Source organism: Apodemus sylvaticus, chromosome X (genome assembly GCF_947179515.1).
Source record: "Apodemus sylvaticus chromosome X, mApoSyl1.1, whole genome shotgun sequence".
Classification (NCBI taxonomy): domain Eukaryota; kingdom Metazoa; phylum Chordata; class Mammalia; order Rodentia; family Muridae; genus Apodemus; species Apodemus sylvaticus.
The window spans coordinates 91214271-91239859 of record NC_067495.1 but is presented as its reverse complement, the minus strand read 5'-3'; the positions used below and the strand labels follow the sequence as shown (position 1 = coordinate 91239859).

General features: G+C 39.8%; 1 protein-coding gene across 3 annotated transcripts; it reads left to right on the top strand.

The window, feature by feature from the left end:
• The first annotated feature begins 1168 nt into the window (after positions 1–1168).
• On the top strand, positions 1169–25512 carry Nox1 (NADPH oxidase 1). 3 transcript variants are annotated; one of them, XM_052170771.1, is made up of 13 exons: positions 1169–1329; positions 4730–4825; positions 12034–12144; positions 12357–12441; positions 12762–12913; positions 13049–13230; positions 13321–13453; positions 15645–15737; positions 17907–18142; positions 18311–18473; positions 20107–20253; positions 20440–20564; positions 25124–25512. In XM_052170771.1, the coding sequence occupies exons 1-13, from the start codon at positions 1261–1263 to the stop codon at positions 25248–25250; spliced, it is 1719 nt and encodes a 572-aa protein (XP_052026731.1). In that variant the 5' UTR covers positions 1169–1260; the 3' UTR covers positions 25251–25512. The 3 variants fall into 3 exon arrangements, with proteins under 3 accessions (XP_052026731.1, XP_052026732.1, XP_052026733.1); XM_052170772.1 differs by lacking the exon at positions 12034–12144; XM_052170773.1 differs by lacking the exon at positions 20107–20253.
• Positions 25513–25589: the final 77 nt, after the last annotated feature.

Sequence of the window (25589 nt, the reverse complement as noted above, 5' to 3'; positions counted from 1 at the left end):
GAGAGAGAGAGAGAGAGAGAGAGAGAGAGAGAGCTCCATTTCTTTCACAAAAATTCAAAATAAGACAAAGAATCAGAATAAAAATAACTGAAGAGTTTGTTAGCTCTGCACCTACAGTTATAAAAAAAAATCTGAAGTAAAGGAAAATATTGACTCAAAGTTCAGGTTGCATGTAGTGAGGGAAAGAGAAGAGACACGATTAAAGAGGAACTTCAAGACACTGCAAACAATTGTTCTATTTTCTTTTAAACAAGGAAGTCAGAAATTAGATATTAACCCCTTATAATTATTCTGCAATTTACATATATACGCTCTGTGTACTCTGGTGTGTATGCCCACCTTCCTACTTTTGAAAGCTCTACCTTTTAAAAAAGAATAAGGTGTATGTCTATTATTCAATCTTTCCTTCCAGCCACTGAAGCTCTCCTTAGCACACGTAGCACACTCATCAGTCTGGAACCATCCTGCGGAGAAACTGGTCTACTGAAAGCGCCGAGTTAGCTGTACTGTGGTCTAGACTGACAGCACTGCTATGTAGTGTTCCGTTCCCAAAAGCTTCCTTGCTCTGGAGTTATAACTCAGTTTCATGAAGTACTTGGCTAATGTGGAAGAAGTCCTGGTTTTGGCCCAAATATTTCAAAAAGTAAGTGTGGGGATGCACTCCAGGAGGCAAGAAAATCAGAAGCCCAAAGTCATCCTCAGTTACATAGCATGATTAAGGCCAGCTTGGCTACATAACACTTTGTTTCACAATAAATTAATTAAAACATTTTTTAAAAAAAATTTAAAAAATAGAAACTTCCTTAAAACACATGCTTCCCTCTCTACTTCTCTTGTAGTTGATCAATGTATAATCTCAGCCTGATTCTGGTTCTCAGCCCAATTATGTATCTCATGAAAAACTTAAATAAACTTCTTATCAAGAAAAGCTGTGCTTTATGAAATCACATTGTTAAGATTATCAGAGAGAGCATTTTGACACAAGAAGACTGATATTTCCTGAAGGGGTGAAAAACCTCAGCAGGGAAAACCCCTGTGGTTGTCATAGGCAGGGCTTGTCTACCTAAGCTTATAAAACAGTTCCCTGTTTAGAGGAGGAAGGCAGAATACACTTACTAATTTTTGGAAGCTTTCAGAGTAGGTGTGCATTTGGGTGTCATAAAGCCTCATATACCCTGAGCCAGACAGAAGTCTCTATCCTGAAGGACCTCTCCAGAGAATCCACATTGCTCCAAAGAACAACCTCTCCAGAGAATCCAGATGGCTCCAAACCTCCATCTGACAATGGGAAACCAGCTGGTTAACCACTGGCTCTCAGGTTTGTTTCTGGTAAGTGGTATTTCATTTCCTATTAATTAGGGATGTTAGCAGAGTAAGAAGACATCATGTTTGTAAATATTTGTGAAGTTATTCAAAAGAGAAAGTGTCTGTAGCAATTATTTGCTTATTAAAACCAGTTAACATGTAGAAAAAGCCAACTCAAGGCCAGAAGAGAGAACAAAGCCAAATGATTTGCAGTTGTTGAGGTTGCCAAACGATGGAGGACTTGCCATTGAAATCTGTTTTCATTTTTTTCCTCTTTCCCTTTCTGTGTTATTTCCAAACTATTGATGTGGAGCCTTCATTTCTAGCTTCCCTATAACGCTGACATCAAGATTTCATAAGATAATTGGCTGGTTGAGATGAAAGTGATCTTTGAGATCATCTTAACCCAGCAATGCTCAATAGAAATAGACTGTGAGTCACTTCTGGGATTTCTAAATTCCTCATTCTTGTGCTGAAAAGGATAAAAAGAAACAGATGGGATTTGAGCAGTGTAATTCGTAGACATTCTTTCCGCATGTAATTGACATGTACAATATCAATATAATTTCTATTGTTTATTTCTAAGTCTCAGAAGATGGTGTATTTCAGCTGTGCAGCACATCAGAATTAGCCACATTTAGAGTGTTTCATAACAACATGCTGATAGCTAGCTACTGCATTATGCAGAGCACATATAAAACAATCTCCTGAGTTTTATGAAAGATATCAATCCAGATGGCACACAATGAATTGACAAACTATGACTCTGACTCTGATCCAGTTCAATGATATTCAGGCCAGAACACACTCCTCTCTCTCTCTCTCTCTCTCTCTCTCTCTCTCTCTCTCTCTCCCTACCCATTCCCCCACACACATACATCTCTTTTCTTAACCATTCTTCCTATATTTGTAAATCACACCTAAGTGTGAGGCTCTCATGTCCTTCCTCACTTTCACAGAATTTTCTCTCCTGGGGGTCTTGTCTTTTCTTTCTTTATTTTTTTTTGTTTCTTTGTTTTCTTTCTTTCTTCATTCCTTCCTTCTTTTTATTGCTTTTCCTGAGTCCCATAAGACTTTTCAGGTGCTACAGGTAAAAAGAATGCAGTGCCTTTAGAGGAATTTTATTTAATATTTAATGAAAAGCCAAGAGTTTGTTTTAATCACCCTATCCCATGATTTATATTTTTAATCCTCAGTGCCCCATGTTTAGTTCCTGCTGCACTATAACAGAGAGACAGGAAACCTGGAGAGAGGAAACCTAGTACATACTTTCAGTTTTGCTCCTGGATAACCTTGATCAAATATTTATTCTGTCCAGACTTCAGGTTCCACCTGTTTTGGATGGTGATAGATCCACTAACTGGTGGAGGAATGGGTGATTCAGTAATGGAACACATTAGGATTAGCTTCAGATCTCTTTGGCAAGTTCGTGTGTTTGTTGCTCTAAAAGCCACTGCATCCCTGCCCCTGCATTCGTTTTTTGGCTGGAGAAATTCATCCCTTACAGTGTCTGGCTTCTAGTTTCCACCCTTTCGCCTGCAGCCCTGCTGGTGCTGTTTCTGGCATGCACTCCTATGTACTATTTTTAAATAATGGATAAATGAGTCAAAGTAGTTTTGCTCTTCTTTCTTCCCAGGTCCTGCACTGCACCTCCTTTTCCAGCCACAGTGACTCCTAGATGTTGCTGTATTTCACTTACCTTGCCTATAGGTGGTCATGGAACAATGCAGAGTCCATTTCACATCCAGAAAGATTCTGATTCCCCCAAATGAGCTTTTCTGTTCACCAAATCTACTTCCCTCCCATTTGATTAGAAAATCTCGCATAAGAATACTATCTGTCCATCATTCACCTCTCTTCCCTCCAACTCCTCCCATACACCTCCCACTCCAAATATCTGGGCCTTCCAATGTTCCTTTTCCACTGTCTCTAAAATACATCAAATCTGAAAAAGGATTCTGGGCAAAGGAGGTGGGAAGGAGTTGATTGAATGTGGTACCTGTTGTCCCAGGTACTTGAGAGGCTGCACTGGAAGGATACCCTAAGCCTAGGAGGTCAAGACTAGCTTGGGCAAAACCAGCTGAAATGAGACCCTCATCTCTCTCACACACAAGAGAACAGAAGAAAAGGAGGAGGGATGGAAAAACAAAAGACAAAAAAGAAGGAGGGAATGAGTGAAGGGAAGGACAGAGGGAGGGAAGGAGAGAGCAAAAGCTATTTTGGCAATAATGGACCTTGAGCTCTGAAATTAGTATTTATTAAGCTCCCACTATACACAAAACACAGCATTATTCACTTCTTATGCATTAGTTCTTTCGAGCCCCACAGCTGCTATGAGATAGCACAATTTTCAAGTGAAAGAATTGATTGACCCAATACATTTAAATGTCTAAGGTTACAGAGTCACTAAATGGTGGCGCCAGCATTTGAGCTTCAGGTGTTTGACTCTAATGTTACACTTAGAACCACCTTACTCTACTGCTATGGTTCTGTAGGGGGGTCATATGTGTGGGCCATGTCCCAGGCTAAGGCCCTTTACCTGTGGATGAAATTATTCTTAGGTATTTGGGGTAAGGGATGTATCAAAAGGCATACCCCTGTGCTACAGAGATCTGTTCAGTTGCAGAATAGCACTTCCAAACTTGAAGTGGGACTCAGTTGGCAACATATAATGGGATCCAAATTGTCCTCTTAGCCAATGTGCAGAGGTTTGAACAAACCACAGTCTTCGCAGCTCAAGCAAGTCCAAAACCAATAGGTTAATTTGCAAAAAAAAAAAAAAAAAAAAAAGTCTCACAACCTACAAGCAGGAAAATATATGTCTGGGTGTAATTAAAGAGGCAGGCCTATCTGGGAATGGTTCAGCCAGTTTTTCCCCAGTAGGCATTGTTTTAAAGATGCTAAGTTTATTCTTGGTTTCTTCAGAAGTTCACAGGTTTACTTAGTGCCATCTTTTAGGTGCAGTTGTTTGAAAGCTTCAGTCTGTCTGGGAACTAGCAAATGTTTCCAAAGAAAGCCAGCTGTGTATTTTAAACATTTGCAAGCTATTTGGTCTCTGTTGTAGCAGCTACTCAGCATCACCATAGCATGATGAAAAACAGCCCTAAACAGTATGGACCAGAGCAGACATCCCTCTCCCTTCTCTCCCATGTCTCCTTTACATGTAGACAACAACATTTGAGGCCCATTTTTATGTCACTGCATTATTCTCTTGATGTTTTCAATCAGTTAAAGGGAAACAAAAATGCAGTATAATGCAGGCCTCAGATTGGTCACTCTGAAAACAGGTTACATACTGGCAGGACTATAGTAATTTAAAATGAAAATAGACGAACACAAAGTGCTCAAGATGCCCGTATCATTTCCTCTCTTTCATATACCTTTCCCAATTCCGCCCATATTCCCTGTTTGCTTCTTTGTCTAGGTTTCTTGGTTGGGGCTGAACATTTTTCTCTTTGTGTATGCCTTCCTGAATTATGAGAAGTCTGACAAGTACTATTACACGAGAGAAATTCTTGGGGTGAGTATTGTGCTGTGATGTGGAGAATTTCTATGTTGTTTTCTTCTTCGTTTTAAAGCACAGTCTTACAATGTGGCCCAAGATGGCCTACCTCTTGTAATCCTCATGCCTCTGCTTCTCAAACAGCTGAGATTATAGACATGTGCCACCAGGTTTTCTTTTGTCGTTGATGTTCTTTGTTACAATCTTCCATTTCTGCTCCTTCCTGAGCCAGTGTTTTAATTTTTTCTGGGGCTAGGTTTGCCAGGGGGGAAATACAGGATGCTCATTGAAATTTGGATTTCAGATGAACAATGATAGATATACACTCCAGTTATATACAGAAGTATACAAAAATATTCATGTTCTTATGTTCATGTTTTTATTTTTTTATTTTTCTTTTGAGTTGAGGCAGGGTCTCATCTGCCCCTTGGCCCCCGGGAAGCTAGAATTAAAGGTGTGTAACACCATGCCTGGCTTCATATGAAGTTCTAATTTAAGTGAACAGGCAGTCTTTTTATTTGCTACATCTGACAATGAGTATGCTCCTCAGGTCCAGCAAGGAAACCCTGAACTAAGCGAAACTAACAGGCAGTGATTCACAGCTGGTTTTCTAAAGCTCGGGTCATTGAACTTACAGGGTGCCAAGATGGCTAACTAGACAGCCTCTGCTTCCACTTTGGCCAGAGCAGCCAAATGGCCCCTGTCAAATGGCCTCCTGCTTGTGATTTTAAGGAAGAGTTTCCTGAGGTACAGATAGAAATGATAGGACACTTGCCTGGTATGCTCAAAGTCTGGGTTCAATTCCCAGCACTGCAAAACAATGTTTTGAAAATAGTAATAAATAGATAGACAAAAAGAAAAAGGAAATAGAGGATTGAAAAAGGAAATCTTGGTTTGGGCTCATGAGATGTGTTGGCAGGTAAAGGAAATTGCACTAAGCCTGATTACATGAGTTTGATACCTGGGACTGACTCCTGCAAGTTATCTCCCAATTTACACACACAAACACACACATACACACACTACCCTATTCTTGCATCATTAAATTCTTGGCTCAATCCTTTCACTGTAATGTGAGGCATTGTGATGGTTTGTATATGCTCAGCCCAAGGGAGTGGCACTATTTGAAGCTGTGGTCTTGTTGGAGCAGGTATGGCCTTGTTGGAGTAGGTGTGTCACTGAGGGCATGGGCTTTAAGATCCTCCTCCTACCTGCCTGGGAACCTCCAGATAAAGACATAGAACTCTCAGCTCCTCCACACCATGTCAGCCTGGATGCTGCCATGTTCTCCCCTTGGTGATAATGGACTGAACCTCTGAACCTGTAAGCCAGCCCCAATTAAATGCTGTCCTTACAAGAGTTGCCTAGTTCATGTTGTGTGTTCACAGCAGTAAAACCCTAAGACTACCCTAAGTCTACCTCATGGCAGTTTTGTGGGGCTTGCAAGAACTAATGCATGAGAAGTAATACAATGCTTTGTGTACAGTACAAGGTTACTAAGTGCAAACTACAGAACTGAGGTTCCAAACTAACTTGTTCTTCTGTTGTTGTTGCTGATGTTTGTTAAAAGACTCCACTTCTTTAGTTATCAACTGGACACGGCTTCTGGTTTCGGAATGGGGGCACACATCCACTTCTCCCCTTCAGCTCTTGGCCCTCATCTGATGCAGACCCATGCAGGCAACTAAATGTAATTGAAAATTAAAAGAAAACTTAGAAAGCACAGCTGTGGTTTAACGCCTTCCTGTGAAATCCAGGGATCCCTAGGATGGAAGGAGGGTGTATGCAGCTGTAGAACTCAGGGCCTACAGAAAAGTTGGGTTATCTCAGGGTAAGAACAGAAATGAGAAGGCTGGAAAGGTGGGAAATCAAGTACAGAAAGGGTGAGTGGAGTTGGCTGAGCACACATGTGTGGAGGTGGCTGGGAGGAAAAGCTGAAGTGTAACATTTCCTTTCCAGAGTGGAGCACCTACCTGGGCAGACCTGCGTAGGACAGCTTGCTTTCTGCTCCTCTATAGCATGGAGTAAGAGGAAGGCGATTGCTTAAAGCACTTTCATCTTGATGGAGCTTTTCTTCAGTAGCTTTCCACAAAGACTTACACCATGTTCACATTGAAAGGCGGCTCTCCTTTAAAAAAATCTTTTTGCCTTTATAATCAAAGGACACGTGTTGGGATCACGATGAATTTGAATGTTCTGGTTATTGTTTATTTTACCCTGCTGTTTTCTACAGGGAAAGTTCATTCTCCATCCCCCTTTGGAAACTAAAGTTCCAAAGGAAGTGTTAATTTGTCTTAAAATAGCTTTATATTAATAGAATGCTGCAACAAATATGACTAGTTATTAAGAATGTTCTTCATGACCAAAAGTCAGCTGCAGAGAAATGAATCATGCCGATATCCTGTAGCTGTTTTGATTTTAAAGTCCTATTTAAAAATGAATTATAGATGTAGAGAACCACAGAGGAATCTTATAAAAACACTAAAGTGGGAGCCATAATATATACACAAAGGACCTGTAGGGTAAAGAATATATATATATATATATATATATATGGTCTACTACTCTTAGGAGTAGTTTGTTTCCCTAGTGATACTCTCTTGGAGGAAACGATTTTCATTTGCAAGTGGTTATCAATTAGAGTTAACTCTAGGATTAGGAATGGGGATATGTGTCCACTTCTCCTTGTAGCTCTATCTGGTACAGGCTCTGTTCCCGCTGCCTCAGTCTCTTTGAGTTCGAATGGGCATGATCCTGCTGCTTCAGAGGGCCTTGTTTCCTTGATATCCTCCACCCCCACTAACTTTGACTCCCTTTCCCTTTCCCCCTCCCCTTCTTCCTCCCTCCCCACCTCTCTATCTCTCTCTCCCCATCCTCTTCCACTGGGTTCCTGAGCACTAAGAGGAGGGATTTGACAGAGACATCCTGTTTACAGCTGAGTATTCTATTCTCTGTCTCTTGATCTTTTTCTTAGGCCTCTTTTCTTGTGTTTTGTTCTATTCTATTGTATTCGTTTTTGTTTTATCTTATCATTATATCATATATTACATTATATTCACTTAGAAGCCTGCTGATTTTCTAATAAGAGAAAGGAAGGGGCGGATCCAGAAGGGAAGGAAGGTAGGTAGGAACTGGAAGGAGTAAGGGGAGGGGAACCATAATCAAGATATATTAGGTAAAGAAAAAACCTATTTTGAATAAAAAATGAATTACAATGATGCTGTTTTCAATTAATATCATTGTAAACATTGTAAACAAAGTTTGTCAGTAGCATGTGAAAACCCATTCTATGTACTCCCCAGAGTTCACACTATTAATAGGTTGCTGTATGTGTGAACAGCCACACTGATGTGTTCACAAATGCATCAGGCACACATTTTGCTTTTGTTCCAAAGATAGGTAATGTTTACTTACTTTTGAATTTTAATTTAATAAAATTTGTTCATTTCTAATATATATGCCTAGAGACACAGTACAGCTCACTTATTGTTTTTTAATTCAGTTGAAACAAGAATCACATTCTAGATACTAGATCGAATATCACTTCCTACACCCAGTGCGTCTTAGGTATCTTTTTAGGTGACTGCAGTTGAGGCATCTAGTTCTAGTTTATAATCACAAGCATCTCTTCCCAGTGCTGCACTCAAGAATGCCAAGCTGCTATCTTCAAATCCAGCATGTTTACATTATCCAAAGAGGCAGATGTTGGAACTGCGGAGGCTCCATTTAACAGGCCTAAAAAGTCTATGGAACTGTTAGCACAGGAAGAAACAAACAAAACGTAGTGTATACACAACAGAAGGCCTTTCTTTCTTCAACCATAAAGAACAGAATTGGGTTATTTGCAGAAAAATGGACGCAGCTGAAGATAATTATATTAAGAGAATCACATTAACCACAGAAAGGCAAACATGCAGTTTTCTGTCATCGGTGGGTCTCAAGTTTTAAGTGGGTAAATAAGACACACATGTGTGTATGACATGAAAGTAGAAGTAGAACTGTGTGCTGTCTTGTATGGGCCAAAGAGGATTAGAAGGCAGGGAGAAGGGTGAGATGAAGAAGGGTATGGGAGGGAATCTGACCAACATACAATATATTTGTACAAAAGAAAACTAAAAAATAAACAAATTTAAGATTCAAAAACTAGCTTTCAGATATCTATAAAGCCTACATCACTGCTTTTCGTGTTTGAAGAGTATCAGACCCTTCTATTGAATCACCGTAATTGATGTTATTATCATTGCATAATGGTATTTTAAAATTCATGGTCATCTTAGAGAATACAGAGAACCATTTGATTAACTATGAATCATAGAAAAAAGGAAGAGAGGAAGAAATTTAATCTCACAGTAAATAAGGCCTTAGCAACCACAAGATTTCAATAACATTGGTTGGTAGAGAGTGATGAATATACATTGGGGCAGTTCCATACGCTGCCGCAGAAGAATGAAAAGTGTTTTTATTGTTATTGTTTTTGTTTTTGCTGTTTTCTTTTCTAAACTAATTAATCCTGGGCAGAATAACGGCCACAGAATGTGGAGATGTGAAATTATAGCCATATATTTCAATGCACTTGCCAATTTTAGCTTCAAGTGTCCTCTGTGACTCAAATAAGTCCACTGTAGGAGCCAATGTGGAAATGCAAGCTCTTTCAGATGAGCAGAGAAAATTTCTTCTGCAATGGACCAGGCTGTCTCTACCAAAGACAGCCAAAGTGTGACTCAGGAGCAGGAGAAAGCAAGGGTCATGTGCAACTTTGAAAGGGAAAGCAGTAGGAAAGCAACAGGTTTCCATTATGGTATTTTCAAATATATATATATTTGGCTTTGTTCTTATTCATCTTTTTCTGTAATGTCTTCCCCCAGTCTCCCCTACGCCTGACTTGCAGGTTTCCTCCTAACTCTTTTGAAATGTCTCCTGTTCTGTTTTAAAGTCACATGCAATCTAGTCCTCTCATTTTGTTCTACTTCCATCTTACTTAAGATCTCCTCCTCTCTTCCCATGGTCCTTCTCTACTTTAATGGCCTGCATACACACAGACACAGAGACAAACTGACACATGCATGCTATAACAAGGATCCTTTCTCTCTTCCTACCATCTGTGTCCTGGGGATCAAACTCAAATTGTCAGGCTTAGCAGCAAGCATCTTTACCAGCTGAGCCATCTCACTAGTCCCTGAGTAACTGTAATTTCATGTAATCTCAGTTTTCAGTTCTTAGGGTTGTGGCCTATGTTATTAGTCTTTCGCAGAAAGTCTTGCTTATATATTGAAGTAGTTTTCCCAATTTCTTCCTGTAGCACAAGTAGGGTTTGAGGCGTTATATTCAGGTCTCTAATCCCCTTGGAATTGATTGATTTATAATGTAATATGTATTTAGCTTCATCCTTCTGCGGATAAATAGCCAGCTTTCCCAGCATCATTTGGCAAAGAGGCTGGATTTTTCTAGATGCATGTCTCTGACACTGTTGTCAAAATTTAGGTGGGGATAACTATATGGGTTCACTTCTGGGTCCTCTATTCTATTCCTACAGACTATGAATCTGTTTTGTAAAATTATTTACTATTTATTTGTGTGATATACATACATACATACATACATGTGTGTGTGTGTGTGTGTGTGTGAGAGAGAGAGAGAGAGAGAGAGAGAGAGAGAGAGAGAGAACATGTTTAAGTACTTCTATGCAAAAGCCAGATGTTAGATCTTCTGCTCTAACCCTCATCACATTACTCCTTTGTGACAGGGTCTCTCACTGAACCTGGAGCTATCCAGGTGGCCAGGAAGCCCCAGTGATGCTCCTGTCTCCACCCACATTTCCCAGGCATTGTGGTTACAGGTGTGGCTCTCGTGCCTGGCTTTCTTCATGGGTGCCAGGGGTTTGAATCCAGGTCCAAATGCTTTCATCACAATGTGTTTACCTGCCACACCATCTCCCCATCCCTTTATATGTGTTTTGTGTTGTTATGTACATGCTGTTATATATAATTTGAGATCAGATTTTGTGACACCTATGGCATTATTATTTCTACTAAGGGTTCCTTTGGCCATTCAGAGTCCTTTTGAACTTCATATGGATTTTATATTGTTCTTTTCTAGTTCTGTGAAGTCTGTCATTGGAACCCAGTGGGGAACTGTACTGAATCTGTATGCTACTTTCATTAATTCAGCCATTTTAACAATATTGAGTTTTCCCAATTCATGAGCATGAGAGGTGTGCCTTAATAATTATTTAAAAGGGCTAAGATACTGTGAATTCTCACCCATACTTGTCTTTTTAGTTAGTCGTTCACAGGCACACATGTAAGACTCACCAATTAACTGAATTGCAATGAAAAATAGCCTGGCTGTTCCCCCACCTGAATACTACTATAAGATGGTCAAAATTCATAGCTAGCATTCCAAAAAAACCATAAAGCAACTTGGAGACCAGTTATATAGGTTCAGAGTCTGGGTTTAGCTGCATTGGAACTGAGCATATCATGAGCCTGGACTCTTTACTGTTTTTGCTTTATGGTCCCTGCTAATCATCCCAAAATTCTGCACATAGAAATTAAACTTTCTTGGGGGCCAGTGCTTACTTAGTATGCAATGGGCCCTGTGTCCCATGCCAAGTACTGAACAAATAAAGGCTCTCCCTTCTATCTCTAGCTATATTTAAGAATATTGCTCCAAAGGTTCTGTTTTAAATGTGTCTTGCACAACTGGTTAAATTTTTATTTTCTATACAAGTATTACATTATTATATTTCCAACAGTAGAAAATATAGAAATGATAATAAAATAGTCATTATGCATAATTGTACCTTAATATAAGCTTTAGTTAAAAATATATAAAAGGATATATGATCTCCAAGGCTATTTTATAAAGGGTATCCAATAAGATAACAATTAAATGTATGAAATAAAAATACCCACTGCAAAATGTTGCATCTACAGACCGTCTTTGCTAATGTGGAATTATTGGATCTTGTTATTTCTCACATTAGCAAATATATCACCCAAGAATTGTAAACCACTCTTATTGGGGATTTCTCAATTCAGTTAAGTAAGTTCAACATATTTTCCTCTGTTTGGAAACAGAGAGATTGGCCTGGTATGCCAAAGAGAGTGATGGAGGGGTGCAGGAAGCTGTCCTAGTATCCATTTGCTCATCTTAGAAAAGTAGACTGAATCAGTCCTCACCTGCTAGAGATAAAGTAGCAGTCTCTCTTTTCCCCTCTGTTCCAGACTACCTTGGCCTTGGCCAGAGCATCTGCTTTGTGCTTGAATTTTAACAGCATGATGATCCTGATTCCAGTGTGTCGAAATCTGCTGTCCTTCCTGAGGGGCACCTGCACAGTGAGTTCCAGTGCTCTTAGTTTAACTTTCACATTAAAGAAAGTATACCTGAAGCTCAACACTAAGTCCTTAGGAATGGAAGCCAGAGGTCTCCTTTGGTGGATGAGGATGGCAGGGCTTTGGTGTGCTGTGGCTGAGGCATGTTGGTGTGAATGAGTGCATTTCTTAAGACCGGCTAGGGATACCTGACCAGGATGACTTTGCCTTTGTAGTTTTGCAACCGCACGCTGAGAAAGCCATTGGATCACAACCTCATCTTCCATAAGCTGGTGGCATATATGATCTGCATGTTCACAGGTAACTTGGGCAAAGCATGCAGCCATGGACGGTAGGTGATTCAGGGTGTAGTGTTATTTGCTTGTGTATAGAAACATTAAAAAATATTCAATGATCACCTGGAACTACTTAAGAGACACCTTTTTAGATCCATATTCATGGAGTATATATTATGTTACTTTAGGAACTGGATGGGTGGGAGGAAAAAAGGTCTTGGGTCTTTCTGTGTAGCGGGGCACACTGTGGAGTCAGCATTCTGCTAGGCACTATAGGTTGAGTCTCTCATTTCAGCGGGGTATGTTTGCCAGAATGTTCCTGACACCTCCCATCTTTCCTCTTAGCTATTCATATCATTGCACACTTCTTTAACTTTGAACGCTACAGTAGAAGCCAACGGGCCATGGATGGATCTCTTGCCTCTGTTCTTTCCAGCCTATCTCATCCTGAGAAAGAAGAAGATTCTTGGCTAAATCCCATCCAGTCTCCAAACATGGTGAGGTGATTTGATAACAAAGAATGGGTATGTGGTCATAATTAGGAAAATTATGATATTCTTGGTGGAGTGTGTGTGTGTGTGTGTGTGTGTGTGTGTGTGTGTGTGCCAGGCTGACATTTTGTCCTTTCACAGACAGTGATGTATGCAGCATTTACCAGTGTTGCTGGCCTCACTGGAGTGATTGCCACCATAGCTTTGGTTCTCATGGTAACTTCAGCTGTGGAATTTATCCGTCGGAATTATTTTGAGCTCTTCTGGTATACACACCACCTGTTCATCGTCTATATCGTCTGCTTAGGGATCCATGGCCTGGGGTAAGGTCTTCTGATCCCCATTCTTGTATCCCAGTCTCCCCAATGTCACATAATTCATGATCATAAACTGTCCTACTTTCTATGTTTCAGTGGGATTGTTCGGGGTCAAACAGAGGAGAGCATGGGTGAAAGTCATCCTCACAATTGTTCACATTCTTTTCATGAGTGGGATAAGTATGAGAGGAGTTGCAAGCATCCTCATTTTGTGGGGCACCCCCCTGAGGTAAGAATGCTATGGGAGAACGACTAACACCTATTTTAATGTTACCCCTGTTAAGTATTGTTATCATCAGCTCATCGTTGCCTCCTTCCTATGAAAGATACCTACAATCTTTCAAAATCACCTGCAATAGTCAATTATAATGATGCTTGAAAGAGATAGGATTAACGGTGACTATGTATTGTGGGACCTCCCTATAGAGGTGAAGTAATATTTACTTTGCCCTTGTTTTGCTGCCTAGGATAGATGATTTCTGGGATAAGTAATTCTTTCATATCCATTTTGAGATGGAAGGACTAGAATTTTATAAGATGAAGTAAGGTCACAATCAGTAATAGTGCTTGTATTCAGGTCTAGGTTTTGGGTTTTGTTGTTTGTTTATTTTTTGTTTTTGTTTTTGATTTTTTGTGGATCTAGTGATGAAACCCTTAACCACTGTACTGTTCCAAAGCTCAACTTTGAAATACCAGTCAAACATTCATGGAGAAAACTCTCATCCTTGAAGCAGGCTATCTTTAATATTATAACCTGCGTGATAATCATTGTTTCAGTTTTTATGAGGCCATGCAAAGTGCTTGTTACACAGGCATAGGGACATGAGATCAGAGCCTCAGCACTCACATAAAAAGAGGGCAAAGCCACAGGGTCATGATTGAGCAGAGCTTCGGCGTCGAGTCTACCTGAAATTGCTAGGCACAGGGCCATGGAGGTCAAGTGCAGTGTCTGACCTAGATAGATAAATGGGTGGATGGACAGATGGCTGTGATTAAAGTAGATTCTACCAACAGTAGGGAATTAACTGAGTTGAAGTCGTGCTGTTAGATGTTGTGGTTCTTACAGAACCCAGGTGAGGGCCAGGCGTTGGTGGCGCATGCCTTTAACCCCAGCATTTGGGAAGCAGAGACAGGTGGATTTCTGAGTTCGAGGCCAGCCTGGTCTACAGAGTGAGTTCCAGGACAGCCAGGGCTACACAGAGAAACCTTGTCTCGAAAAAAAACAAAACAAAATGAACCCAGGTGAGGATTATTGCTTATCAGTGTATTTTCTCGATATAGTGCTGGAGACACATTAAATTGGCCTATTTTGAGGCAGACTTGAGTCCAGCAGTTACTTTGGCCATATAATATCATAAGGGTGAGGATACCAGTTTTGCTGCTCAAGTGTATTGCTGTGTTCTTTCCGCAAACATTTACAAAAAGATACTCTTAACACCATTCAAATTCACCATTTAAAATTTAGTTAAATAGTACATTTTATCAAAGGTAGTTTAAAAACATAAAAATTGTTAGAAGAATTCATATAGTTCTACAGCCTGAGGTGATCCCTCTATTTCATAGCATCTGCCCTGTATTGTCAAATATTCCTTTTCAAACATTTGTTTTTAAAACATCTGTAATGTGGCATTTTAGTCATTTTTTTCTTAGTCAATATTTTGACCAATATAGTTGTCATGGGCTTTATGCACACCCTCATTTTTTTAATCCCTACTTTCTAGAAGTGAAATTCCATTGTTAAAAAGAGAGGGAAAGCTTTTGACTCTGCTGAGATGTGCTGGAAAGCTGCCATCTAGGAAAGTGCTGTCAACACCCTTTAGCTACATATGTGAACACAAGGACTGCTCTAGATCCCAGTTAATTCTGGACATTAATTGCTGAATGTTGCCCTCCAACTATAAGCCTCAGCATCCGCTGGAATAAAGGGTTATTGTGTTGTTTTTTTTAAAATGTTTACTTTTGGTGTTTTGTGGTGCTGGGTTTGAAGTAAAGTTTTGTGTATTCCTATCAGTAGCATTGGCCATTCATACACACACACACACACACACACCTTTTGCTAGTATAGTATTTAATTATTTGCTTCTACTGTACATTTGCTTTTAAAGAATGGACTAGTTTCCTTAGATTTTCAAAATTTTAAACGTGAATATAATTTAAAACACACACGCTTTATCTTTGCCATTTGCTTTCTGATATGACTTTAAGAGAATGACAATTTATTTCATTAATGAGATTGACAAACAAAGCTATTGTTTTGTATTCATTTGCTTTCTAAACTTTGCGGCAATTAGTGACTTTATAGTGATATACAGTAGAGAACTTGATACATCCGAGCTAAATGAAGGAATGAACTGCTACTCAAATAAGTCCTATATGAGAGACTGAAGGTTCATATCATTCTTTACCCTGTCTTTGTGTAGTCTTGGAAGTGGATCCTCGCGCCCATTGCTTTTTATATCTTTGAAAGGATCCTTCGCTTTTATCGCTCCCAGCAGAAGGTCGTGATTACCAAGGTAACGAAATAAACACTTTCCATTGCAGTGATAAAAGTTGTGTTCTACTTGAGTGCAGAAGTAGACTGTCATGATGTGCACCCTGAAGGTATAAAGAGGATTTTGGAGGAGGAAACATGCTTAGTGTCTCCAGTGCTGGACAAGACTGTAGGAAATAGGGCTTTGGCTGGAACAATTCTATGTTGCAGGCTACAAATGGGACTGGAGCCAGAGCTCGCCCACAAATGTATTTTGTTTTGTGTACATGGTGATTATTTAAAGGGTGAACTGAGATGGAGGGTACCACTCAGTGATAAGAGTGCTTTTCTACTATGCTCAAGGCTCTGGAACTGTTCTTGTGAGCTAAAGAACTGGTTACTAATGTTTAAACAAACCAGATGGCAGTTTTCCTAAGGACTGGGGAGATGGCTGAGTGGTTAAGAGCACCCACATGGAGGTGCACCACTGCTTGTCACTCCAGCTCTGACACCCTTCTCTAGCACTGTACACACATGGTGCATACACAGACAAGCAAGCACACACGGAAAGAAAATTCTTTTTTTTTCATGCATTTTTTTATTCGATGTATTTTTTATTTACATTTCAAAATGATTTCCCCTTTTCTGGCCCCCCCCCACTCCCCGAAAGTCCCATAATCCCCCTTCCCTCCCCCTGTTGTCCCACCCACCCCTTCCCACTTCCCAGTTCTGGTTTTGCCCTATACTGCTTCACTGAGTCTTTTCAGAACAAGGGACCACTCCTCTGTTCTTCTTGTACCTCATTTGATGTGTGGATTATGTTTTGGGGGGTATTCCAGTTTTCTAGGCTAATATCCACTTATTAGTGAGTGTATACCATGATTGATCTTTTGAGTCTGGATTACCTCAGCACCTCATGGTACCTTCTCCAAAATCAACCATATAATTGGTCACAAGACAGATCTTAACAAATATAAGATTGAACTAATCCCATGCCTCCTATCAGATTACTATGGAGTAAAAGTGGTCTTCAATAGCAACAAAAACAACAGAAAACCCACATACACATGGAAACTGAACAATATTCTACTCAATGATACCTTGGTCAAGGAAGAAATAACGAAAGAAATTAAAGACTTTTTAGAACACAATGAAAATGAAGTCACAACATACCCAAATCTATGGGACACAATGAAAGCAGTGCTAAGAGGAAAACTCATAGCCCTGAGTGCCTCCAAAAAGAAAATGGAAAGAGCATACACTAACAGCTTAATGACACACATGAAAGCCCTGGAACAAAAAGAAGCCAATTCACCCAGGAGGAGAAGAAGACAGGAAATCATCAAACTCTGAAATCAATCAAGTGGAAACAAAGAGAACCATACAAAGAATCAACGAATCCAGGAGCTGGTTCTTTGAGAAAATCAACAAGATAGATAAACCCTTAGCCAGACTGACCAAAGGGCACAGAGAAAGTATCCAAATTAACAAAATTAGAAAAGAAAATTCTTAAAAAAAACACACACAACATAGGATTTTATTCAAATATAAAGAAGAATGAAATGAAGTCATTTACAGGAAAATAGATGGGAACCGGAGATTATCGCGTTAAGCAAAATAAGCATTTTTCTCATGTTAGCAATAAATATGAATGAAATATAAATGTATATAGAGGGTGGAAGCAAAGGAGAACTATGAGTGAGATGAAGAGATTGTGAGGGGAAAGCAAAAAGCTGTCCACTCAGGAAAAAGTGTACCTGTACTGAGGGGGAAGCATGGAGCGAATGAACATGAGCAAGGTGCATATAGTATATGTATTATACATATATACACATATACACATATACACATATACACATATACATATATACATATATACATATATACATATATACATATATACGTGTATACGTGTATACATGTATACGTATATGCACGTATATACACGTATATACACGTATATACGAATACGTATACACACCTGTGTGTATATACACATATTACATATATACATACATATAAAATACACATATATAAATACATATATACATATGTATATAATACACATATATAAATCACAGAATCTTGTCGCTCAGGGTGTGTCTTTAGAGAGGACCTGACCTTATCAGAAGCACTCAGGCTTTGCTTGTCTATTTAAATGCCTGTCCCTGTCGTGTTTGGAGTTTTAGCGATCTATGTGCTTCATTCACAGGTTGTCATGCACCCATCTAACGTTTTGGAATTGCAGATGAGGAAGCGAGGCTTTAGCATGGAAGTAGGACAGTATATATTTGTAAATTGCCCCTCCATTTCCTTCCTGGAGTGGCATCCCTTTACTCTGACCTCTGCTCCAGAGGAAGAATTTTTCTCCGTTCATATTCGCGCAGCAGGGGACTGGACAGAAAATCTCATAAGGACATTTGAACGACAACACTCACCAATGCCCAGGTAGGTTCTTGAGTCCTTCAGAGACTCAAAACAGGATGTAGAATAACCAAAAAGAGAAAAGATCTCCTTTCTGAAGTGCAAGTCTGTTAAGAAAGTTTCTGAGACAATGTTTGAGCTCAAGGATGGAGATGAGTCTTTATGCATCCATTGTCTCTTCTCATTTGCTAGGATTGAGGTCGACGGTCCCTTTGGCACAGTCAGTGAGGATGTTTTCCAGTATGAAGTGGCTGTACTGGTTGGGGCAGGGATTGGGGTCACTCCCTTTGCTTCCATCTTGAAATCTATCTGGTACAAATTCCAGCGTGCAGACAACAAGCTCAAAACGCAAAAGGTACATTCCCACTATTCACTGTTCCTCTGGCCTGAGCCATTATAGCCTGATGTCTTATGCGTGCTAAGTAGGGCAGAAGAATCTATCTAGAGATAGTAGAGAGGCATAAGGCAGAGGTGGCTTCAAAGGGGCACTAGCAAGGGATGTGCCAAGCCGTTCGTCCAGTTCATTGCTACACTGCAAACACGCTGCATAGTCCAGGCTGCTGGAGACCAGTCTGTATCTTGTCAATTCAGAGGCCTTAGAAGAGAAACAGCCTGTCTGGTAGATTCTCAGCTCTGTAGTGCTCTAACCTGTTTTTAGACCTGTGAATTTGTTTTTAGCTGTTTTATTGGGTTCTTGTATCTCCCACCCTTCCAACCTTTACTCCACCCTAACCTCTTCCAACTGCATAACACTAAGTAGGAGAGAAAATTAGAGGAGAAAGGGAATGGAGACCTCTTTAGAATACTTCCTGCTAATTTGATTCCTTGGGGCAAGTCCAACCTTTGTCTTCAGCGTGTCTCCAACTTCTAGTTTCTTTGCTCATGGACAAACTGCAACAGTGGGAACCAGAAGCAGTTGGGACAGCAGCAGGGGGAGCAGCCACCATCTCAGGCCCTCTCAGTGTTCTTTCATTTATACCTCTCGAGATTCCCCAGAATTAAACTCTCTGCAGCTGGGAAAGGTCATGCTCCTGCTACTACATGAGGCAAATCATAATGGCCTGCTATGAAGCAGCCTCTTATCCACACCTGAGATTCAAACAAAAACAGACTCCCATAACTGGATTTGTTAAGAAACCAAAATTCTCACTACACTAATTCTTCAAACTAAAGCTATTTAGCTTGTTGCCCAAGGTTGTTCCTATTAAATCATTTTTAAAGTAGCCTTTTATAATCTGGACAGAATACCTTTTAAGGCCCAGGATTAAAAGAAAAAAGAGCAAAAAGAACTCACATCTCATGCTTAAAAAAGAAAGAAAGAAAACAACGACAAATCAAAACAAATTCCAAATTCCCCTCCTCTCCTGAAAAAAAAAAAAAAGGTGAGTGATTTCTGTCCTTGCCACTGCTTCTATGAGTTGAATATAGGATTCTTTTCAAATTGCAGTTTTATTTTTATTTATTTAAACATTTTTATTTTACTTTGAACTTTTTCTTTTCTTTTTTAGTTTATGTTCATTATACATATTATTATTTCATAATGACATTTCCATTAAAGTCATTTACTCTGACCATATTCACCCTTCCCCTTCACCATCTCCAGCCCCTGTCCCAGTAGCCTTCTTCCCTGTTCCCAAACACTCCTCATTCTATTTCCATGTCTCCCATATGAGACAAAACTTAGATAATATTTGACTTTCTGAGTCTCCCTTATTTTGGTCATCATGATGATCTTCCAGTAACAAAGATGACCTTGGAAGGTTCCTTCTATAATGGAAATTTGTCAGAACTCTGGACATTCAAACTACAAGTCTTCCACTCTATGTGATTCATTATCTTTAGACTTGGTCAACAAATATAGATATGTCTGTGTATATACATATATGTTATATATGCATTTATGTTACACACATACACACGCCCCTGTCATCACAGTGTACATTGTGAAAGATTCTTAATAAGGGTATGGATTCTTTTGCTCATTTCAGATCTATTTCTACTGGATCTGTAGAGAGACAGGTGCCTTTGCCTGGTTCAACAACTTACTGAATTCCCTGGAACAAGAGATGGAACAATTAGGCAAAATGGATTTCCTCAACTACCGTCTCTTCCTCACTGGCTGGGATAGCAACATTGTGAGTTATAATAAAACACTGATTCCAATAGCAAATGTTAAGACAATTTATAGCGTATGTGTACTAAAGTAGTATTTCTTATCATTTCTTACCTGGTCTCATCCTCACACTGAAAGTTAAAAGTAGCTGACAGAAGAGGCAGCTGTCAAACTTGGGTTTTCTAATTTTATACTTCTCTGTCTCCAGGCTGGTCATGCAGCATTAAACTTTGACAGAGCCACTGACATCCTGACAGGTCTGAAGCAGAAAACCTCCTTTGGGAGACCAATGTGGGACAATGAGTTTTCTAGAATAGCTACTGCCCACCCCAAGTAAGTACCTTGTCCTCTAGTTAACGGAGTCTGCAGAGTTCAGATTTAAGTTTATTGAGCATACCTGGGACTGAGTGGGCCAGTGGAATGGATTATCAGGGAAGGGTGCTTGTCACTAAGACCTACGTGGTGAGAGAGAACTCCTTTAAATTGTCCTCTGCCCTCCACATGTGAAATATGACACTCTGCCCACTCATTGAGCTCTGACATCTCTACACATATGTGTGCTCATGCATGCACACACCCACACACAAACCCTTGCACACACATAATAAATAAAATTTAATAGAAAACTAAGATCGAGGACATTTCATCCAGGTTTTTAGAAAAATAAGAGTCACGATCCTGTCATTGATAAACAGCTGTTTATTGTCCCCATAAGCCTCTATCGAATGAGCAAGATGAAGAGACTTTGCTCATATAGTGCTGAACAGAACAGAAAACTGGAGAAAGTGCATACAATTCCAGGGGTGGAGTGCTCAATGAGCTCTACATAAAGTTGAGATTTCTACATAAAGTCATAAAATTTAGGGTGTTTTATCTGGTTCACTGACCAACAGAGCTCAATGTTTTGAGAGAGCATTTCATAGATCCCAGGCTGGCCTCTACAATGACACATAATCTCAATAGATAGCTGGATGATAATCTTGAATTCTAGATCCTCCGGCTTCCATGTGCAGAGTACTGGGATTACAGATGCATGCCACTATAGTACCCAGTTTTATGGAGAATTTTTAGACACGTTAGAGCATACAGAAAAAGCAGATGCTCTGAAACTGGCTCTTCCAATGGGAAAAAGAGGAGGAGGAGGACTTTGGTAACCCCTTGAACAAGCTGGCAGTGGAAGAACAATCCATGTCTACAAGTGTTACTCACTAGTTTCTGTAAATTCATCTATTACTATATTACTATTCCAGAACAGCTTGAAAGAAATAGGAAGAAGGATTTTTTTTTTTTTTTTTACAAAAAGGTAGACATTCAAAGGAGAAATGCAGAGAATTAATTCAAGGTAGAATAATGCACTCCAGGAAACAGGTCTGTGGACACCTCAGGGAAGAGGTGCCAAAGGTCAAGGCCAGGAGGGACGCAGGGAGTGAACAGTAAAGGCTTCATGAAGGCAGTGGTGAGAGGACATAGTGACATAAATTTCGGCGATCCTGGGTGCCCAACTCTCATCTTGACAGTTTCCAGTTATGGTAAGTGGAGCTAAACATCCCCCAGATCTTCAGGGTTCTTGTATACAAAATGGGGACATTAGTAGATGCATGCCTTATTCCTTTGTATGGTCATTGTGAAGACTGAATCAATATACAAAAGTTTCATTAAATTGTGAAGCAGATGCTAGCAAAATGCACTATGCAATTTTTATGTTGTCTGTGTTGATCAGTTGAAGCTGTGGAGAGGGAGTGAGAGGGATTGGGTAGAGGGGAGAGGGAGGAGAGAGACCTTCCAGAGAAGAGGGAAGGAGGAGGGAGAATGGGGAAAGGAGTGCAGTATTTCATTTATTGACTATTCGTGGGCATTATATCTTCATACGAATGTGTCCATGTACTGTGCTTTCATGTGATCCTGTCAACTACCCCCGAGCCCAAACCAAATCACCTTGGCTGGATCTCTTTCTTTCTGGGGATATTTCCCCATTCTGCTTTCTCATCACATGGCCCTCTGAGAAAGACTACTGTAAAGGGCCGCCTACAGAACCCGGGGAGGAGTAAGGATGCACCAGGATAACGGCTAAGGAGTAAGAGAAGTGCTGTCCCAGAGGCCAAAAGAAGAAAATATTTCAGCAACATGGGCATGGGTGCTGGAATGACAGGCTCAAGAAGTGCTTACTGTTTAGTGAAAGGGTGGTCTGAGTATATTTTAGAGTCAGGACAATATCCAGTAAGAAAAGGAATAAAATGACTACAGAGAAAAATGAACAATAACAAATGTTGGCAAGGTATTGGAGAATTTGGACTCTATTGATTATATAGGGATGCGGGGCTGCAACTCCTGGAGAAAACTTTCAACAGTTCTTCATAGTGTTAGAGAGCCACATGGTCCAGAAATCCAGCTCCTTGGATAGATACCAAAGAGAAATGACAACATCACACACACACACACACACACACACAATTTTGTAATGCATGTACATAGCCACATTACTTATAATAGCTCAAAGTGAAAACCAACTGACATCCATCACCAGTGTGGTGTACAGAGAGAATGGGATTATATTCATTTATAAAGTGTACTTCTTTCAAGTACTGACACATGAAATACCATGGGTTAACTTTGAAGGTATTATATCGAATAAAAGAAACTAGAGGGGGTTTGACAATATAGCTCAGTGGTGTTTGCTGTTCTTCCTGAGGACCCGAGTTCAACGCCTATCAACCATAAAAGGTGGTTCACAACTTCCTGTAACTTCAACTTCAGAGAATTTGATTACCTCTTTGAGACTCTGCAGGAACAGAGAACATGACCCTGCTCCTACATGGGCACATAATTTTTAAACACTGAAAATTAATAAAAAGAAGGTCATTTATGGCAATGGTAATATACGTAGAGAAAGTAGATCAGTGACTATATAGGGTAGGGTGCTATGGCTGGGAAGAAATCAGTGGATTCTAATGTAGACATTAAGGGGGATGGAATTAGTGATGATGGTTTCATAACTTTGTGATTATAGCAAAAAGCACTAATTGTACAGTTCAAAGGGTACACTTTATGATACATGGATTACACCATAATTATGTTTAAAAAGAGAAGAAGTCGGAGAAGTTGAGACCCATGGTGTAATTAGAAAGCTTGGCTTTGGGAGAAAACCACCTTCACAGGCACATCAAAGTTTGGGGTGGGGCTAGGTCCACAAAAGATAGTTTACACAGCAGTTAGGTCAGGTACACTTGCTGTGGGCTGGGTACTTGTCCATTTATTTCATGTTTTTAATTCTAAGAACCTTGCAAGGTAGGTGCTATTTTTATTCTCCTTTTCAAACGGGAAAGCTTACAGTTGGGATGTCAGAGCTGGCCAGGCAGACCGGATCTGCCTGTAGTAGCTGAGATGGATCAACCTGTTCCCCTTAGAGACAGCCATTCAGGAAGTCAAATCCTTGATTATTTGGAAGAAAAGAATTTGAAGACCAGTCAAAATGAAACAGAGTATAAGTATTTAGAGAAGCATACAGAACAAGGACAATATACAAGGATGCTGGCTTCTCAAGAGAGCCGTACCTGGGTTTCTTTACAATGACTATACACCTAATCCTGCCTAGAGTTACATCCCTGAAAGGGTATAATTGACATGGTTTAATGGTTAAGGGAAGACTAGAATTTAGGGGAAGTTTAAAATTTGAATAGAAACAAGACAACACAGTTTCTTTACTTATTTTTCGTGTTTTTCTTTTGTAAATGATGTTTGTTGTCAGGTACCTTTATGAAGTCTGAGATACAGGAGCTTATACAGCCAAACTCAAGGCGACAGCCACTCTAGTCCTAAGTAAGCATAGTCCATTCATTGTTTTAATATTCCTGCTTGACATGTCTTTAGAAAAACTTGCAGCATTTCAGTAGGTCATTTTGACTTCATCATTTTGAGATGAGGTTTCTTCACTTAGCATGAAAGGCAAACTAGATCTCAGGGTGAGGCACTGCTGTCCCTGCTTATGCCCCCTTACATTATCCTGCTTCCACCACAGCGCCTATTATTTAACAATGGTATTTATTATACTACAGCTCTTGTGTCTCTGTTCTCAATAAAATGGATGAAGGCTGAAATGCTGAAAGCATATTTAAGACTTGGGAATAAAAAGTTTAAGAAAAAATTTACTTGGAACAACATAGAATTTTAACAACTGAATTAAAGTTTTTCTCAGTGCATATTATTTATGTGTTTAATTATACTTTCATATGTCCATAATGTATTTTTGAAATTAAAATGATCATCGCCTCCAAGTCCGACCATGTATCCCTTACTCTTTCATATATATATAAGTGTACGTATATATATTATCATGTATATAAAATATGTATTTTTAGAAAATTACATATATATATATATATATATATATATATATATATATATATATCCCCTTTTCTCCTAAATATAGAAACAATGTGCTTAGTCCATTCACTGTGATTTGTATGTGTATTTCAGTGCTGACCACTTAGATTTTTTTTATCCTATTCACTTCCTATGGCCCTGTTTTTCTTGTGTTCCTTCTCACTCCTGATTTCTTTAACTCATGCCTCATCTACTTTCTTGTTTTACTCCCTTTTGGTGACTTAGTGGGTTTAATTAGGGCTGCTTCCAGCATTGGCAAGGTACCAGTGGCTACACTGGAGAAAATGATAAAATGGCTTCCATTTCCCCAGCAACCATTACTACCCAATAGCTCCTCAGAGTGCTAGGTCCTCAGATCCCAGCCTGCCCGTTTCAGGACAGAATCATGATGGACCCAATCACTAACTGAGTTTTTGCTGGAAATCGTTGGGAGCAGCAGAGGCTGTTCTACATTTCTACTATTTTCAGCTCACAACTGCATCCAATTAATTACTAGTGCTCTCTTCTTACAGGTCTGTGGTGGGAGTTTTCTTATGTGGCCCTCGGACTTTGGCAAAAAGCCTACGCAAATGCTGTCAGCGATACTCAAGTCTGGATCCTAGGAAGGTTCAGTTCTACTTCAACAAAGAAACGTTCTGAATTGTACCACACTTTCCTTTTCTCCTAACTTGTGTGTCAGCTACTAGATAATCAATCCTTTGCCTCACAAGGACTTCACTCCCAACTTAAAGTTTGATTCAACTTCTTCATACTTGGGCTTTGACACCCTGAGAGCTGCATAGTTCACAAGAATGGCAAAATACATGAATTGTTTTTTATTGGCGGCATGCGGGGGTGAGGAGGCAATGTAAATCCTTCTGGGAAACCTGCCTTTAGCTGAATTTTGCTGGTTGACACTTGCACAATTTAACCTCAGGTATCTTGGTTGATAATCTTCCCTCCCCACCACCCTGGCCCCTCACAAAAGATTTCTAAGTA